The sequence below is a fragment of the Bombus pyrosoma genome, linkage group LG1 (assembly GCF_014825855.1).
Source record: "Bombus pyrosoma isolate SC7728 linkage group LG1, ASM1482585v1, whole genome shotgun sequence".
In the NCBI taxonomy this organism is placed as follows: domain Eukaryota; kingdom Metazoa; phylum Arthropoda; class Insecta; order Hymenoptera; family Apidae; genus Bombus; species Bombus pyrosoma.
The window spans coordinates 946,055-964,458 of NC_057770.1; the positions used below are offsets into that span (position 1 = coordinate 946,055).

Genomic DNA, 18,404 nt, shown 5'->3' on the forward strand with positions numbered 1-18,404 from the left:
GATTGCTTTTACTACAGGAAATGTTTGTTTTCTAATATTTATAACAAATTGAATTAATCATTCTTATATATTATTTATTATTTGCTACGATACAACTTGAAAATCAACAATATTATCGTATTAAACATCTAGATTTCTAAATTTCAATATGGCGCACTATATCTTTCCGTTCACTTTAAGGGGTAGAAACCGTAGAAGAAATCTATATTTTTATTTCACAGTCAACGGTATACGTTTGAAGTATGATAAAGCTTCTGTATAATGGTTATTTCTATAATACATATTAAATTTAAAAGACCGTTACCTTCAATCCAAAACTCCTTTTGACGGGATATGGAACATTATTCTTTCTGATACTTAAAATTAGTTGCACAAAAAGATTAGGAGGTTGCCTTAAAAACTAAAATATTCGAAAATCGTCGAAATGACACCTTTTAAAATTAAAATTGATAAGTTACATTAAAAATTCACGTTTGATAAATTCTGTATATAAGCTTTCACTGTGTGCACAAAATTTTGTATTCTCGCTTGAATTTTTCACACTAGCATTCACATATTACTTTATTTACGTTCAAAAGTCATGAAAGGAGAACGGTTTTTTTTAATCACAAAAGTTCTATGTAACTGATGAAGCAACTTTTAACTGACCGATGTTCGTGGCGCGAGATTGTTGTATATTTGATTTTTCAAAATTTCAAAATGGCGCGTTCGATTGATTGTTACGGTTAGACAAGCAGACTGTAGACTCCGTGAAATCGCGATGTATATATTGCTAAAATATCGAAGTATCGACGGATTAGCGAAAAGAGCGCTGCTCTCCACCGTTAGCTAGTAGAGAAAAGCGTATTACTGTCAGTAGCGAAGAAAGAAGATCAGTCGGTAGAAAGAAAGAAAACATAGTAAGAGTAGGGTGATCACACTCCTCCGTATGACAGACGGGGCTGTCATATTCTACCAAAGCGTACATTTATCCCCGAAACTTTCAAAGACATTAGTACAACAATGGCGATGGGCAAAGGGTTTCGCGTCTACGAAAAGTTAAAACCACCTAGTCCTCATTCACTTATATTGGAACAACGAAATCGAAAGGAAACTGTTCTTTTCGAATCACAGGCAGTCGCTGTTCTTTGTAAGTACTTTATCATAATTAATATTTTTCTGCAAGTATTCTTTAACTTTAATCTTCCAATTTTTTTTTTCTTTAAAATTATCATTTAGAAAACATAAGAAGTGGTATCTATCAAATAAATTCCTTAACTTTTTAAATATTACTTTACAGCTGCTGAAGAAACAGACACTTTGAAAGGGAAATACACAAAATTATTAGATGCATATGGATGCTTAGGCGTATTGCAGTTAAATGCAGGTGAAAATACCTTATTATACCTTGTTCTTGTGACTGGCTGTTTTTCAGTTGGCAAAATAGGAGAGTCCGAAATATTTAGAATTACACAGACTCATTTTGTACCACTTCATTATACACAAAGTAACGAGGATCGTGTATCTGAAGTTAGAAAAGTTCTCAACTCTGGTACATTTTATTTTTCTTGGTCTGCTAATCAAGAGCCTCTTGATATTACCCTTAGTGCACAGAGGAGATGCAAATCTACAACAACTGACAATAGATTCTTTTGGTCAGTACATAATATATATTATATGTATTGTATATATCAAAAAACTCAATGTTCTTTTTTTCCATGTAACAAATAGGAATCGAATGTTACATATACATTTATTAAGATATGGTGTGGATACATCCCATTGGTTACTTAAAGCAATGTGTGGTAGTGTAGAAATTCGAACTGTATATGTTGGTCATAGACAAGCTCGTGCTGTCCTCATGTCTAGATTAAGTTGTGAACGGGCAGGCACAAGGTATTCTTAATTCATTCTTAACTGAATACAAATAATCCATAAACTAATTATGAAACAGCAGTGTCACTCATATCAATTTTTATCATGTAATATAATGCAATCATACCTGATAATACTATATTAATCATTTAAAACCAAGCCTGCATTTTACATTAGCAATATTCTATAGATTTATGTTCATTATCTAGGTTTAATGTCAGAGGAACTAATGATGATGGTCATGTAGCAAATTTTGTAGAAACAGAGCAAGTAATATATTTAGATAATGAAGTAACCTCTTATGTGCAGACCAGGGGATCAGTTCCTTTATTCTGGGAACAGCCTGGTATACAGGTTGGTTCTCATAAAGTGAAAATTTCTCGTGGTTCTGAAGCTTCTGCACCAGCCTTTAATAGACATTTGAATATGATTAAACAAAGGTATGGCCAGCAAGTAATTATCAATCTTCTTGGATCTAGTTTAATTGGGAGTAAAGAAGGAGAAGCAATGTTAAGTCAGTTATTCCAAACTCATCATAATATGTCAGAACATACTGATGTACCTCATATTCTATTTGATTACCACCAAGAATGCAGAGGTGGAAATATGAAAAACCTTTCAAAGTTGAAAACAAAAGTAGATAAATATTTAGAATCATTTTCCTTGTTTTACGCGGCTGGTAATACTGTCATTCTTGAGCAAATTGGGACTATTAGAACAAATTGTCTCGATTGTTTAGATAGAACAAATTGTGTACAAACATTTTTTGCACTGGAGATACTTAGCAAACAACTTGGATTATTGAAGTTACTTGAAAAACAGCAGATGGTTTCAAGATTTGAAGAAGTATTTAGACAAATGTGGATCAACAATGGTAATGAAGTAAGTAAAATATATGCTGGTACTGGGGCAATTCAAGGAAGTTCAAAATTAATGGATGGTGCAAGATCTGCAGCTAGAACAATACAAAATAATTTATTAGACTCCAGTAAACAAGAAGCTATTGACATTTTGTTATTGGGATCAACTTTAAATACTGAATTAGCGGATAGAGCTCGATTACTTTTACCTTCAAATATGCTACACGCTCCACCGAGCGTTCTCAGAGAAATGTGTAAAAGATATAATGAGTACGTAGCTACAATGAATCTCAGAATAAGTGTTGGTACCTACAACGTTAATGGAGGGAAACACTTCCGAAGTGTCGTTTACAAAGATGTATCTCTTTCTGATTGGTTACTAGATGCTCCACGAAAATCATCATGTAAGTTCTAAACCTAAATATATTTTCTACTATTAATAAAATATATTTTTACGAATTAATTATATCTTTTTTACAGCTCTAGTATCAGTTGAATATGACAATATTCCTGTAGATATATTTGCGATAGGATTTGAAGAAATCGTTGACTTGAATGCTAGTAACATAATGGCTGCTAGTACTGATAATGCAAAAGCTTGGGCAGAGGAATTGCAAAAAGTACTTTCTCGGGATACTGAATATGTTTTGGTCACATATCAACAATTAGTCGGTGTTTGTCTTTATTTATTCATACGACCTGAGCATGCACCTTATTTAAGAGATGTAGCTGTAGATTGTGTAAAAACCGGTTTGGGAGGTGCAACAGGAAATAAAGGAGCTGCTGCTATTAGATGCGTATTGTATTCCACGTCCTTTTGTTTTGTTTGTGCACATTTTGCTGCTGGTCAATCTCAAGTGAATGAACGCAATGCAGATTATGCGGAAATTACGCGAAAAATTACCTTCCCTATGGGAAGAACATTGAATACTCATGATTACGTATTTTGGTGTGGAGATTTCAATTACAGGGTTGATATGGATAAGGATGAGATGAAAGAAATGATCAAAAGAAACGAATTTGATCAAATATTACAATATGATCAGTTGAAGGTAAAGACAATAAATTTGTAAAATAAATACTTTATACAAACATGTTTGATAATTTCCTTAACATATTTCGAATTTAGGTTCAACAGGAGCAAGGAAATGTTTTCAAAAATTTTTTGGAAGGTCCTATTAACTTTGCTCCAACATACAAGTATGATCTTTTTTCTGGTGACTATGACACTAGTGAAAAATGTCGACAGCCTGCTTGGACGGATAGAGTATTGTGGAAACGTCGGAAACAAGTACCTGATATCGGTTAGTTCCATACAATTATGATTCTTGTTGGCATTCTTGTTGGCATTCTTGTCACTTTCATTAATTACATTTTCGCTCATTTGTTTTAGATTCCCCTACAGATTGGAATTCAGGAAAATTAATTCATTATGGCAGAGCAGAATTGAAACAAAGTGATCATCGGCCGGTTATTGCCATTATAGATATAGATATTCATTGCGTTGAATCTGAAAAACGTGAACGAGTATTCAAAGAAGTGATTCAAGATTTGGGTCCACCTGATGGCACTATAGTAGTTAAAGCAGTTGAAGAATCGGATGATATGGACAGCGTGTTCGATGAAAATTTCATGATGGCTCTATTGCAAGATTTCTCTCATATTGGCGAAGTAATCCTTGTCAGATTCGTCGGTGAAACAATCTGGGTAACATTTAGAGATGGACAGTGTGCTTTGTCAGCAGCCAGGAAAGGTATGACTCAAGTATGTGGTCAAGCCTTGAAATTATCGTTGAAATCTCCAAATTGGGTACAACTAATCGAAAAAGAAATAGAACTTTGCAGTAATACCACAGTTGCACAGTTTGTTTCAAATTCTCCAATGAGGAGCCCTATGCAAAGATTAGAACAATTAGACATAGGAGAACGATCATCCCCTAGTAGAGGTAGTCCAAATGGAGTAATTCCTCCACCCAGACCAGCTCCACCAGGGCGTCCAACTCAACCACCAAAAAGTCCAGTACAAGATCGAAAACAAGGACCACGAGCTGGTGTATTTAGCGTGTTGCCCAATCAATATCCAGCACCTTTAGCCAGAGAAAGAGAATTTGACCAAAGCGAAAGGTTATCTCCGGAATCTGCAATTTATGAAGAAATAATGGATGGATCACCTAACTACCCTATACCAAACCGTCCACCACCTCCATTACCTCGTACGGATCCTTCGCAAGAACCTAGTAGGCCACCCAATTCTAAACCGCCTCCACTACCTCAAAGACAAGCTCCTCCACCTCCTCAACATCCACCACCTAGTTTACCCGCGTCGAATGCTCCACCACCAATTCCGGCAAGAACATCAGGTGGACCACCCATTCCAGCTAGAAATCCACATTAAACAGTGGTCTATATAATTTCGGAATCGACTCGTTATGTGTCATTGTGTAGCTAATTATTTATAAATATAGATAGAGATTAAAAACAGAATAGATTGCTTCTATGTAATGTACAGCTGTGTAGCATACTATAAATCTCAAGTCTATTCTGGTTAGTCAAATTCAGTTTTCAAACACTGTAAGAATTTATGCTTCCTGTCGTGCATTTTCTTATTATACTTTACATATAAACAAATCTGTTAAATACCTCAAAGATTTGATTATACATATAGGAGGGTGCCCCAGTTTTTTTCTGTAAAATTTTACCAGCATATTCTATAAGTAAAAATAAGAAAAAGATGTTATACAAATATATGGTCCTAAATGTTTTATTAAAACAAGTTATAACACAAATACGAAATGGTAATAGACTGCTTTCTTGTTCGATACCACATAGGAATAGATTGTCGGTTCACATTATAATTCCATTTCAAAATGTCGTCCGTTATTATGAATATAGGATTGGTATATTCAGAAAATAGAATCTATTGCATTACTCATTTCTTGTTCATTTTTCTTAATTGCAACAAATAAATCGTGAATCTTTTGCATTAACCTCTGACACGTATTAATTTGTATTTAATAAACTTTTTCTTTCATAGTTCTCCACAAGTAAAAATCCATTGGCGTGATATCTGGCGATCTTGGAGGCCAGGGAATTGATCGTTCTCAACCTATCCATCGTTGAGGGTAATGATCATTTAATGATTGCTGTACTGGTTGACCAAATCAATGGTCTTAGCAAGTAAACATTAGAGTTTGTGTAAACATATCAAATAGATATCAGCAATGTTCTTATGTTGTGTTGACGAAATACCATCATTTCATATGCTTATTATAATTAATTAATTGAATTAATCTTGCTTATAGCATATGTTGGTAAATTTTTGCGGAAAAAAGCTGAATCACCCTGTATATTCTAGAACATATACAGAGTTTAAAAATGTATCCAGTTTAAATACTTCTTAATGATCGTTGAAACAAATAAACTAATAATTATGTTAATGAAGTTTGTGCTGTTGAAAATGTTATATTAATATAATCTTCCGAAAAAATTTATTGTGGCTAAATATAAAGAAAGAAAACTAATACTATTATTAAATACACAAGCCACAAACGTTATATTTTCATGATATATTAATTTTACAATCAATGTTAAAATGATTTATTAACTATGTTACATCTTACTGTATTTTGTTACAAATAGATGGTAATCATGATTTTTAAAAATTGAAAGAGAGGTAATTTATGTTTACTGCTAGTTATAATGATAAAAATAAAAGACTCAAAGAACAGTATTCATACAAAATATTTTCCATAAGTACACATATATTGTATGTATAAATCAAAGTTTTAAACACTGTCAGAAAAACAAAATATTACTATATTTATTTTGTAGCTTCACATGTATTGTATTATTGTACATATACATATAATATAGAGATCGATACGAATTACAACTAAAATGAGATTCTGTGTTTATACAACGAAGGAAATATTCTTAATTATTCTGGAATATTTTGAATAATAAGTACTTAATGTGCGAGTATCATTTCTATAATGAGTCTTTTCTAAACGGAAAATTTCGCGAAAACGTTACAAATCTAAAATGACACATGATTTACAAATATAAAACAATATTAAAAATACATGAACTTAAACATTTTTATAAATTGAATCATGTATCTATTTGATGAAAATGTAAATAGAAATGACTTTAGTGAAAAAAGAGAAAAACTCTTGTAATTGACATACGTTTCCTACATACACCAAATACATTATGTATTTTGTTACTTTCTAAAATTCACTAATCTGCTATCATCACTCTGTATTTCAGAACGCCAAGCATAGGATTTCAAAAAAATGTCACTTTTTTTAAAAAAGATTTTTATTTATTTCATCAATATAATAAGACTGTTTTCTAAATCTGTAACTAATTCTAACATTGTCATTTGTTTGGCAGATAGAGCAATAATGACAACCCTTTAAACATTATTTAATGATACGTATAAAAAGGTTCTTGTTTCTTTACAAAATTTTTTATCAAATTTAGCTTGTATAAATATATACTGTCAACACGATGAACTGTGTCTGTCATTGCAGTATGGACAAATTATTATAAGAGGAATGAATAGCTTCGAGCACTGTTATGGAAATACATTTCCATTCAGTATAAACATATTATTTTTAATGAATAAATTATATACAAAATGGTATTACTAAATTAATAGCTAACTAGTTCTGGTTAATATACTAAACGCAGTTAGCAGAGAGACCAGATATTTGTTTGTTTGGAAACAGTATCTGCTCTCTTAATAAGATTACAATTTAAATTTTCAAATATTCCAATTTTACATTAGTCATTTAAAATAAAGTAATAAGTTAAAAGTAACCAATTACAACTAAATGTCATGATATTTTGCGTGAGAAAGATATAGATAAGGATCTAACAAATTATTTCATAGTACTATATAAAAATATTGTAAAAACCAACAGGAGATGACAAAATGAAGACATTGCATTATTGGTATACATGGTGGTATACCCAAATTATATTTCTGTTCCTAACAATTTGTTCTCAGTCTCATGTGTATCCTTTGTGCACTCACGTAAGTTTATACATCTTAGATGTCAATTTACTCATTTTGATTTAATAAGGTATTGGTATGTTTAACTTAATAAACCACAATTACTCAAATTGTTTTTGATTATAACATCGGTTACAGCATCAAACACAAACTGTATATTAGATGTGTCAGTAGCACATGTAAAATGTGTGTAAATTTGTTTCTGATCTTTTCTTTTATTCAAATTTTCGAATTTCATTTGAATGTAAGAAGCACATTCTTCATATGTATTGGCACCCTTATACTCTGGGAAACAGATAGTCAATGGGCTCCTAGTGATCTTTTCCTCAAAAAGATCTTTTTTGTTTAGGAATAAAATGATTGATGTTTCAACAAACCACTTACTATTACAGATAGAATCAAACAATTTCATCGACTCTATCATTCTATTCATTTCTTCATCCTCTGCAAGAACCAAGTCGTATCCACTTAATGCAACACAAAATATGATTGCAGTAACTCCTTCAAAACAGTGTATCCATTTCTTTCTTTCTGATCTTTGACCACCCACATCAAACATTCTGGTAGAGCAGAAAATTTCTTAGTAATGTTTCATAATATAAAATTAATAAAAACATCTTGAAATAAACTTACTTAAAATGTAAGCCTTTGAAAGAAAAGTGTGTTTCTACTATTCCTGTTGTTTTCACACGTGTTCTAAGAACATCTTGCTGAGTAGGAATATAATTAGGTTGTGCTATACGGTCTAAAGCATTAAGGTAATATGCCGCAGAATCATTGAGCTGATATTCCCTACTACGTGTGAAACAAAGTTGTACTCCAGCGTCCTGCCATAATCGTTTCATTAATAGTGCCAGTTCCCCAGTTAGCTCACCCTCCTCTGCTGCAGAAGCTAGGGTAAAGAATTGACGTGCTATATCCTACAACATGATTAGATTTCTCTATTACTGATAAAACATGTATGATGTAATAGTATATGAAACATTTCTATTTAAAATTAATGTATTTACCGCTTTATTAGGGTCTGCAAAGTCAATTCTAAGTTGACCCATGGCTCTAATTATTGTCATAAGACTTTGAACTGTATTACTACAAACTACAGGTTTATATTGTTCACATTCTTCTTTACTATAGCCAGTTTCATGGATAATTTTCATTTGTTTTACTATAGTAGATTTTCCAGATTCTCCAGCTCCTTAAAATGAATACATTCGTACGTTTAATAAACATGTATTACTGTGCATGTCAAAGCGTTTGATCTTCAAATTTTTCCCTTTAAAACGATGATGAAGATACCGATATTTATGTTATATCTGACTTATTATATATGATATATTAAATTATATCTGACTGCAGTTGTCGGTAATCGAGTAAGTGTTCAATACGATATACAATGATTCATTCTAAACGATGATTCAAAGATTTCAGAAAAGCGCCCGCGCTACAGTTGCACGATTGCGCAAATCCGATAATTGATCGGAATGTGAATGACGTGAAAATATTATTTGGAGCAAAAACCAAACTCGATCGAAATATTATCTTAAAGAACTGGCGGAAAAATGAGCGGAAGAAAACGTTTTGTCAGTAGTAGCACAGTGCAGCGATTTACTTTTACGACGAATTATCAAAACGTCGAGGAATACATCGTCTTCTAAGAAGAGGATATTTTCAAAACAATATCATGAACAAAGTGAAGAAAGAAATGAAAGAATAACGATGGAACGATTCTTTCAAGGAGAAAGTATATAAACGAAAAGAAAAGGAGTAGAAATTACCAAGCAAGAGGAGCTTGACCTCACTGGCGGCCCGTTCCCCATCGGCTCTGAGATCCTTGTCGATCTTCTTAGACCTCTCCGCAGCTTCTTTCTCGCCGGTGGTGCTCACCGCACAACCCATTCTCGCCGGTCGTTCTTTCTATTCGGTGAAGAAAGAACGAGCACCATGCACGGTGCCCTTCGGAATAATCGGTTATTCGCCGCGCTCCCGTGTATGACACTTGTTGCACGGACGTGTGGGAACCGCCCGCACGCGGTTGTGCTCGCATACACACACTGATCGGATGTACAGCCTTGTACACTTGCCTATACGTCCCTCGTCAATGTAGCTATTATCGTTCAATACGTGCATACGTGCAATCTATTTCTCGTGATCACTCGCTGCTCCCCGTGATCCCATCAAAAACGATGACAATGGACCAAAACTGCACAAACCTGCGATACCGGCACGATCACTTTACGTACAATTCGTGTACCCTCCTACCTTGCTCTACAAGACACAGTCAGGATTTGTCGAGATCTCTCGATCACGATCAACGGCCAATCCATGCTAAGATCGCGAGTCCTTTCTAGCCAATGGAAGCGCTACAGGGATTGTATTTGTTCGAATTCCAGGCGCCATCTATGTCTACGAAATCCAGAATCGAAGATCGGTCCGACAGCGGGAGGATCATCTCATAACTTAATTCATTCGATGATTATGTTCTGAATCATTTGGGCCCGCGGGCCCCAATCGAATATATGCACGAATTCGTATATTAATGTAAAACAATATAAGTTATGGTATGTTTATTGATCGAAATTAATTAAGAATTATATCTTATCTTGATAAATATTTATACCAATATGCTATCTTAGGAAGCTGTTATATCATAGATTAAAATCGGATGTAACATCATCGGCCGTAATAACATTTTGTAGATAAAAAGAGATAAGTATAGTTATATTTATGTTCAATATAGAAGTAAGTTTAAAATTAATCAAATATCATAAAAAACAGATACGTCAATAACTGTATCGATGTTATTTTATGTTATATTTTCAATACGTAATAATGACTAATAAAACATAGTTCATATTATTTATGTGACAAATGAGAGTGTTAAAAGAATAGGAAAGCATAAAATTGTTGTATTTGGACCCTGAGCTAGTTTCATCCAATTGTCAGGTTCATTATGTAAGTCTATTTATACATTCCATTAATAACAGTTGACTAATCGGAATCTGCTCAGCATTTCACTGGATTCGATAATTTTTAAATTTCTATGAACTCTTTAGGATACGTCCTCTTCCATAGTCCTAAAATTAACTTTCAATTTAAATTCTTATTGAAAATTGCATTTGTTTTTGTTTTTAATGATAAATTATGTACAAATAAAAATTTGTTTAGCAAGACAATTTCATTTGATTTTTATTCTATTTACTCTTCTGAATTATTGTTCTTAATATACTTATGTTAAATTCCTTTTAACAAAAATCTTACTCACCCTTATCATATTCAATAAATTATCACACAATTCTGATCATGAATGATTCAAATTTAATAATGGTCGTTACTTGTTTATATTTGATACAGCTATAGCTGTTTGTATGTGTATTCAGTCGACGACCCGTAATTGTCTTTCGTGATCAATTAGTATAATAAGCTTTCATGAGTGAATATGAATCCGCGCATTCGATCTGTGTAAGATCATGGGATCTTTAAAAATTTTGGTAAGTGTAAGTCAGTCGTTTAAACGAAAAATTCGAATTCAAAGCTTAAAAATCAAATTTAATTTTTTAATTCAAATTTATAGTGTTATATTTTAAATGATTATATTTTTATGTTACCTCAGCTTCTCTTCAGTTACATCAGTTTCATTTCTGTGCACATTTCGTTAACCGATCATTTCGACGAAAAGTTAAAGCAGACAAAAGTTGAGATAGCCAAGCTCTATTTTCGAGAAGAACCACCAGGTAAAATAAATCAATAAATAGACTAAATATTCGTGTTAGATATTTCTAAAGCTGCTTTAAAATATGGTAATCGTAGTTCATAAACAAGTCTACGATGTAAAATGGGATCAATTATGGTCAAAGAAGATTTACAAAAATCCACCTTTCATAGCGAATATGTACGACAAGATACTTTTAATAGAAGCAAATCGTTTCACAGAATTTTCACTTAATTCTCCTTCTTCTAATCATACCTTATCACAAGGAATAATCTCAACTCTTAATAATGGTCCCATTAAATTTGTCAGGGTAGGTAAATTAGCGCTAATCACGATTACTTAAAATCACATTTGATAGTAAGTCATTTCAATTAATATGCTACAGAGTATCGTTTGGAAAAGTGTACTTTATCTACTGATTTGTTACGAAACTGGCTCGTGTAATATCTATACAAAAATGGATAATTTGCAATTAAAATATCGGCAGACCATTCAACATAAGGGATGTCCTACGGATGCCAATTTCTTCGTTCGTTCCAATCGACTTTATCTGGTAGTAGCCGATAACATTGGTCAATTTTTCGTACCTTCTTTGTAAGCGAGATTAGTAACCATATATTTTGTAATTATTGTGCCTCGGAATTCACATATATTTTATATTAACATAGAATATATCATTGGAGAGAAACGTATATGGATATAATAAAGGAAGTGATGACCATCGCCGCTATATCGGTCACTACGTTCAAATATAAGCAATCGACGATTATAATATTCGCACAGAATAATAGAGATGCATCCGGAATCGGTTCCATGGTGTACGAGTTTAAGGAAACCAGCCTGGATACTATACAATTTTTGGAAACTTCCAATCCGATTTCTGTTCATCATTACAAACATGCGGACTTTAATTTCATTTTGCTAATAAACGAATATACACCGAGCAACTTGCTTTGGTGGGATGGTTGGTTTTTCTTTTTGCTCGTTTTCATTTACTTATTATCGATTTATGGAGAACTTATTCTTTTAGGACATGAACTGTTAAGCTGGCAACAATTGCCAGAAATAAAAACACTCAGTTTAGTCAGCATAGTGAGCATCAATGATGACACCTTTTTCTTTGTAGCATATGATGTAAGCATAGAATTTGATAACTAATCAACGATTACGGAATTTTGTTCGTAAATACTAATTGTGTCACAGAATATCTTGCAACTGTACAAGTTTGAAAATGCATCGGATTATATTTTAATACACACTATGAAGCTACCCAATGGAATTCTGATTGATATACGAACTCAAATTGACAGGTCCACGATAATTATGGTGTTGGTTGTTATTAACTCGGATAGAACTTATAGCGTAGAATCGTGGAAGTTACGCATTGAAGAAATTCCTTCTGGTTAATTATTCTGCTTAAAACAATAGCTCTCCAAAATTATGCATTAATTTAGTTACTGTAATGGTATTTTCAGAATATTCGATTAAGGAAAGGGATACTTTATCGAAAAATTTGGCGGAACTGGTTGAAATATTGGTACAAAGAAAACTTTTCGTGGAAGAAGCTGAGTCTTTATGGCCCCTCTTGCAACCAGTACACGAGAACTTAACGATATCGGAATCTTTCGTTTTGTCAAATTTAATATTAGATGCAGGAACTGTAAATAACATCGACATCTTCGTAGACGAAGACATCGTTGCGCCTCGCGTGATGGAACGACGCTTAGAAAATTTAATTCGCGAAATTGATGATGTTTTATCATCTAACGAATATTTAATGATGAACAACACGAATTCTATAAATGCAGATATTCTTGTCGATGGAAATGCATTCATTGAACAATTGCAGATTGATAGAATGATTGTAGATTTTTTTAATGATGTTGATATGCATTCGAGCAATAATTCGGATAAGATACAAAAATTTTCGAAGAAAAGAAATGTCACTGTAAATGATCTTAAAGTAGATTCCATTTGTGGAATCCCATATCAATGTATGTACAATATTATTTTATCTAATAATAACAATGTCCCGATGATATGAAAGAATATATATATTTATCAAAAATATGATGTCGTTTTAGATTGGGCTTTAACCAATGATACATCGAAAATGAACATAAATATAGAGAAAGATGAAATTGAATTTTCAAACAACATCATATATTTAAATTCAAGTATATCTTTAACGAATTTAAACGTAAAAATGTTAAACGGCATAAATATCAATGATCTCTTCAATGAATTATTTATCATTAACCGTAATCAGAGAATTGAAGGTAGATTTCAAACCAAAGCAAATCATCTGAGATGAACTCTTTGATTTAACAGGCCGATATTTAAATCTAAATTAAATTTTTTAGGAAATGTTACCTTCAATAATACATTACAAATCTACAATTTTACGATACAAATGTTGAATGGAAAACCATGGAATAACTATATGAACACAAAGACCAATCAAACTTTTGGTAACTTTGCCATGAGAAAGCTTCAAGTAGAAAATTTATATACTGATTTGATAAACGGTGTTCCGGTTTTAGAAGCAGCGCGAGTATCTACCGTCAACGTAATCAAAGGTATACGAAGTATGATTAGTTCAATTTTCGAAATCTTTTCGTACTATCTACATTCACATAAAGTATCTCATGTTTCACAGGGGAAACGAAAATTGCGAAATTACACGTAACAGAGAAACTTATAGTTGATTCAGGCATTAACTCACCCATAGGTCCGTCACATCAAATTTACTCTAATGTCACTATTCATGGTAACTTGAACATTGGAACACTAGATCTAGACAAGTACACAAAAGTCTTTCTAAATAATGAAGAAATAGATCTAACTAATATCTTTGGTACCTTTTGGACGAAATCGACTGATCAAATAATCGAAAACGATGTCATTTTTGAAAATAATTTAATTATAGATCGTTTGAATGCAAAATACATAAATGGATTTTCTGAAGATGAATTTTTGTACACTACTACAAGTATTATTTCAGAACGTTTTAAAAGGCTACATTTTGAAAATGTTCACGTAGACGATATGTTTTTCACCGAAGAAGAGGGCGATAATCTTTTTGAAATCGCTCCAGAATCAGTCACCATTCGAGAAAGATTGCACCTAAAGCATCTACGTGGAAACCAATTATTGACTGGCGTCTTTAATGGCCTCCTAGTAACTGACATTTTAAACGGAAAGGAGCCGTATATTTTTCCAGACGATATGAATTTCTTGACAATTAAAACTAAACAAATAAACATAGACGAGCTTAATTTCCCTTTCTTCTTACAGAATGCAAGAAATGTTAACAAAGGTCAGAGAACGAAGTTCATGAAGACTCCAGAATTTCATGTAGAAAATCTTTATGTTGAAAAGATTAACAATCTTGAAATGAAGAAACTTTTATTGTTAAAAGATATGAAAATACCTGACATAAAAGATTTGGTAATAAATGGTAATCTAACGGTTAAAGATGATTTAAAAGTAGCTCAAATTGGTGATCAGCCATCGATGAACTATTTAAGGAATATCCGTAAAAAAAATGTGTTTAATAATAAAAATACGATAATATTCCAAGAATTAACTGTACGGAATATTACATTGAAATCTCTGCATGGTCATGATGTGAACGATATTTTCGAAAGTTTCCTTTCAAAGTCAAGAGAACAAAATATATCTGGGAAGTTCACTTTTTACAAAGTTACAACTGATAACATTAAAACTAGCTTCATCAATAATCGGAGCATCTCTAAGTTGACATGGATCGACAAACCTCTATTTCTAATAAAGGATATTAAATTTGATGATTTATTTGTAGAAGGGGATGCTGTAACAAAAACTTTAAACGATCTCGATGTTAACGAGGTAAACACTGAAATATGAATTCATGATACCTTTGATTTCTTATTATTCAATTGAATTCAATTATTGAAATATTTTATTACAGTTGTACGAGAGCATGCTTAACATACCAGTATCAAGAATTGTAGATTTAAAAGTAAACGGGAACATCTCTTGGCATTTTCCCTCAACAAGTTCTGCTTCTTTGACATCGTTATTCGAAAACGCAGTAACTGCAACTACAAATCAAACTATTCACGGTGGCACCATTTTTCAAGGAAATATATCAGCATCAACAATTGCGGGACAATGTAAAGAAATCGACGAAATACGTGATATCATTGTAGATGCTGTGATAGACGATAAAGACATCGAAATAATTGGCCAAAAGATTTTTAAAGATGATCTGGATATCGATACTATTTCAATGGCCGATGATATTGATATTCCTATGATTAATAATATCAATATTTTCGAATTTAATAATTCTGTAGCGAGGAAAAGTAAAAAAGAAGTAATAGCTGGAACTATAACATTCCTCGATGATGTAGCGATCGATCAAATCCTTGTTGATGATGACCTTCATAATGTTCCTTTGAATGGGGTAGCTCTGGTGACTGATAAATTACCTACGTATACATCTTTAAAAGATCTTGTTATATTGGAGGATATATATTTAAAGAATTTAGATGAAGTAAATTTTGATGAATTTTTAAAAAATCGTGTAACCATCGACAGAGAACACGAAATACTCGCCAACGTACAATTTGATGACACTGTTGAAATAACAGGTATATAATTATAAACAGATCGCATTAATGATCAGATAATATTTAACTATTATTTCCTTTTCCATTAAGTTTTTAAAGCTGCAGTTTCATTATTTCAATTGTAAAGCATATACGATATTTACGTAATTACGTAAATTATATGAATTATTTAATATATACCTTAAATTCTTAGATTACAATATTTTCAAAAAATCTTAGGGAACACGAATCTCTCGCGAATTAATGGCATCTATCCCTCCGATTTGGTTCTGAATGAAAGAAAGGAAACACAAGTGGTATCTGGTTCGAAAATCTTTGAAGAAAACGTCATAATAAGTGGCAATATTTACACATCGTTCATTAATGGAGTAAACGTATCGTTAGAATACTCTAATGGTATACAAAACGACGAAGACGTGGAAATCATAGGAGACTTGGTAATGTTGCTTGATTTCAATATTTGCAAGCGGTATGATACACTTAAAAATTGGATATTTCTAGATTTTCGAGTCGAAAGTGAAGGTTCCAGAAAATGTGTTTGTTTCGAACTTAATGAATGGAATAAATTTAAATACTATCTTCTACGATTTACAACAAGAGACACGTCGGACCCTCCACATGTTCACGCAGAATGAATCTGAGATAGAGAAGAACATTGTTCGATCCACTTCGATTTCTGAAAATCTCGGCAATGTTTTCTTGTACTTGGAGCAGGCAGATGAAAAGTTGAAAATTCAGGCGCCCAACATCAAAAAGGTTGATGTTGTTTATTACGAACAGATCACAAAGCTGAACATGTTTGGAGAAGAACCAGGATCTTTTTGCGGACTTCCAGATAATTGTTCTTGCCCCACTGAATATATGGCTGAGCTCACCGAAAACGATTGTTACATGCAAAGAATAAATAATAATAAAATAATACGAAATTATCACGAATTTCACAGTGCATTTGATATAAATGTAGTATCAAACACAATATCATATAGCCGTGAATGTACTTCAAACAATACCAAAAACGAATTCATCATGATTTCTTGGATTAAATCTGGACTGATCGATACAGAAGAAACGTTAGCTAATGTAAAGGAAACGTCTTTAAAAATTCGAGGTTACATAAAGGACGCAAAGGTTTTCACAACACATGATAGTATGATATTTAAAGCTAATAAAAACTCCTAAGATAGAAACTATTAAACTAATAAAATTGTTTGTGTAATTTTTGTTAAACAGTACATAACATATTTATATATGTATGTATTTTAGATGCAGCTTTCATAGTATTGGCAGTATATTATGATACACTACTCGCAACACATCACACAAATTCTGTAATTTACAAAATTGATTTTGAGAACAATAATTTATCGTTGTACCAGAATATATCCACCGATGGAGCTTGGGCTATCGACATTTTCAAAGCAAATCATCGCGACATATATCTGCTGCTCGGTTGCTTCGGAAATTCTGAGAAGTCGTATCTGTATAAGTTGGACACTATTACCTCCAAAGTAATGAGCACTTCGTCTTTAATTATTTTATAAAAATATTTTGGGCGATGATCTGATATAGGTATTATTTTTTAGTTTATTATAATAAGAAGCTTTGAAGGTAAAACGCACAATGTGAAAAGTCTCATCCAAGAACAGGATTGTTTCGTTTTGGTAGACGATTTTGAAACGAATGCGATAAATATCTTTTATTATGATCCAGAATTTGATAATTTTTATGACTATCAAAGTCTATTTCATGATTCGCGAATCCATGGAGTAGAATGTTTCTATACAGATGGTGCGAGCAATATTAATTGATATTACGCTAAAATAACATTCACATTGCAATATAGTAAATTTTAAATCATATTTAAGATATTATCTTATTTCAGATTTTGGGAAGAGCGACTCCTTTATCATCGTTACGACGGAGAACGATAAGTTTTACATTTACGAATATATGTATGCTCAAGTAAGTTTTTATTGATCCATCAATTAAGTTGTTGAAATAATTTAGCTTATATGTATATATAGATTGTGTCACAAAATGGTTATTTTCAGAAGTTTCAATTGAAAATACATCACCGTATAGATGATTTACAAACGATGGTGCCATTCTATCATTTAGAAAATTACTATATTTTTAAGGGTACAAGCACGAACAGCACGACATTGAAAATCATAAAGCAGGGACCCTAATAATATTTTACAAAAACTTTAGTATATGAATGTATTTACCGTTATCTATGTATTATCTATAAACTAATGTACACACACACACATACATGGTATGCAATGTAGTGTAAAATAAATTAGAACATACATATATATATATATATATATATATGTATATATA

At 32.2% G+C, this 18,404-nt stretch overlaps 3 protein-coding genes across 3 annotated transcripts; 2 read left to right on the plus strand and 1 right to left on the minus strand.

Annotated features, from left to right (window-relative positions):
* The first annotated feature begins 27 nt into the window (after window positions 1–27).
* LOC122566357 (synaptojanin-1) lies at window positions 28–5,700 on the plus strand. Its single transcript, XM_043723490.1, has 7 exons — window positions 28–1,129; window positions 1,280–1,634; window positions 1,711–1,875; window positions 2,064–3,118; window positions 3,195–3,766; window positions 3,844–4,018; window positions 4,108–5,700. The coding sequence occupies exons 1-7, from the start codon at window positions 1,003–1,005 to the stop codon at window positions 5,106–5,108; spliced, it is 3,450 nt and encodes a 1,149-aa protein (XP_043579425.1). The 5' UTR covers window positions 28–1,002; the 3' UTR covers window positions 5,109–5,700.
* Window positions 5,701–7,015: 1,315 nt separating this feature from the next.
* Window positions 7,016–9,948, minus strand: LOC122566493 (guanine nucleotide-binding protein G(i) subunit alpha). The gene is made up of 4 exons (XM_043723818.1): window positions 9,509–9,948; window positions 8,744–8,928; window positions 8,367–8,653; window positions 7,016–8,293 (listed from the first exon to the last, which is right to left on the minus strand). Exons 1-4 carry the CDS (start codon window positions 9,627–9,629, stop codon window positions 7,816–7,818), a joined length of 1,071 nt encoding a protein of 356 aa, XP_043579753.1. The 5' UTR covers window positions 9,630–9,948; the 3' UTR covers window positions 7,016–7,815.
* A 352-nt stretch (window positions 9,949–10,300) lies between these two features.
* On the plus strand, window positions 10,301–18,247 carry LOC122566324. The gene is made up of 19 exons (XM_043723432.1): window positions 10,301–10,685; window positions 11,085–11,221; window positions 11,344–11,464; window positions 11,541–11,752; window positions 11,828–12,036; window positions 12,111–12,406; window positions 12,473–12,576; window positions 12,646–12,844; window positions 12,918–13,436; window positions 13,527–13,721; window positions 13,806–14,021; window positions 14,102–15,312; window positions 15,395–16,079; window positions 16,278–16,495; window positions 16,560–17,205; window positions 17,322–17,566; window positions 17,642–17,846; window positions 17,941–18,020; window positions 18,110–18,247. The coding sequence occupies exons 2-19, from the start codon at window positions 11,201–11,203 to the stop codon at window positions 18,245–18,247; spliced, it is 5,520 nt and encodes a 1,839-aa protein (XP_043579367.1). The 5' UTR covers window positions 10,301–10,685; window positions 11,085–11,200.
* The last annotated feature ends 157 nt before the right edge of the window (window positions 18,248–18,404 follow it).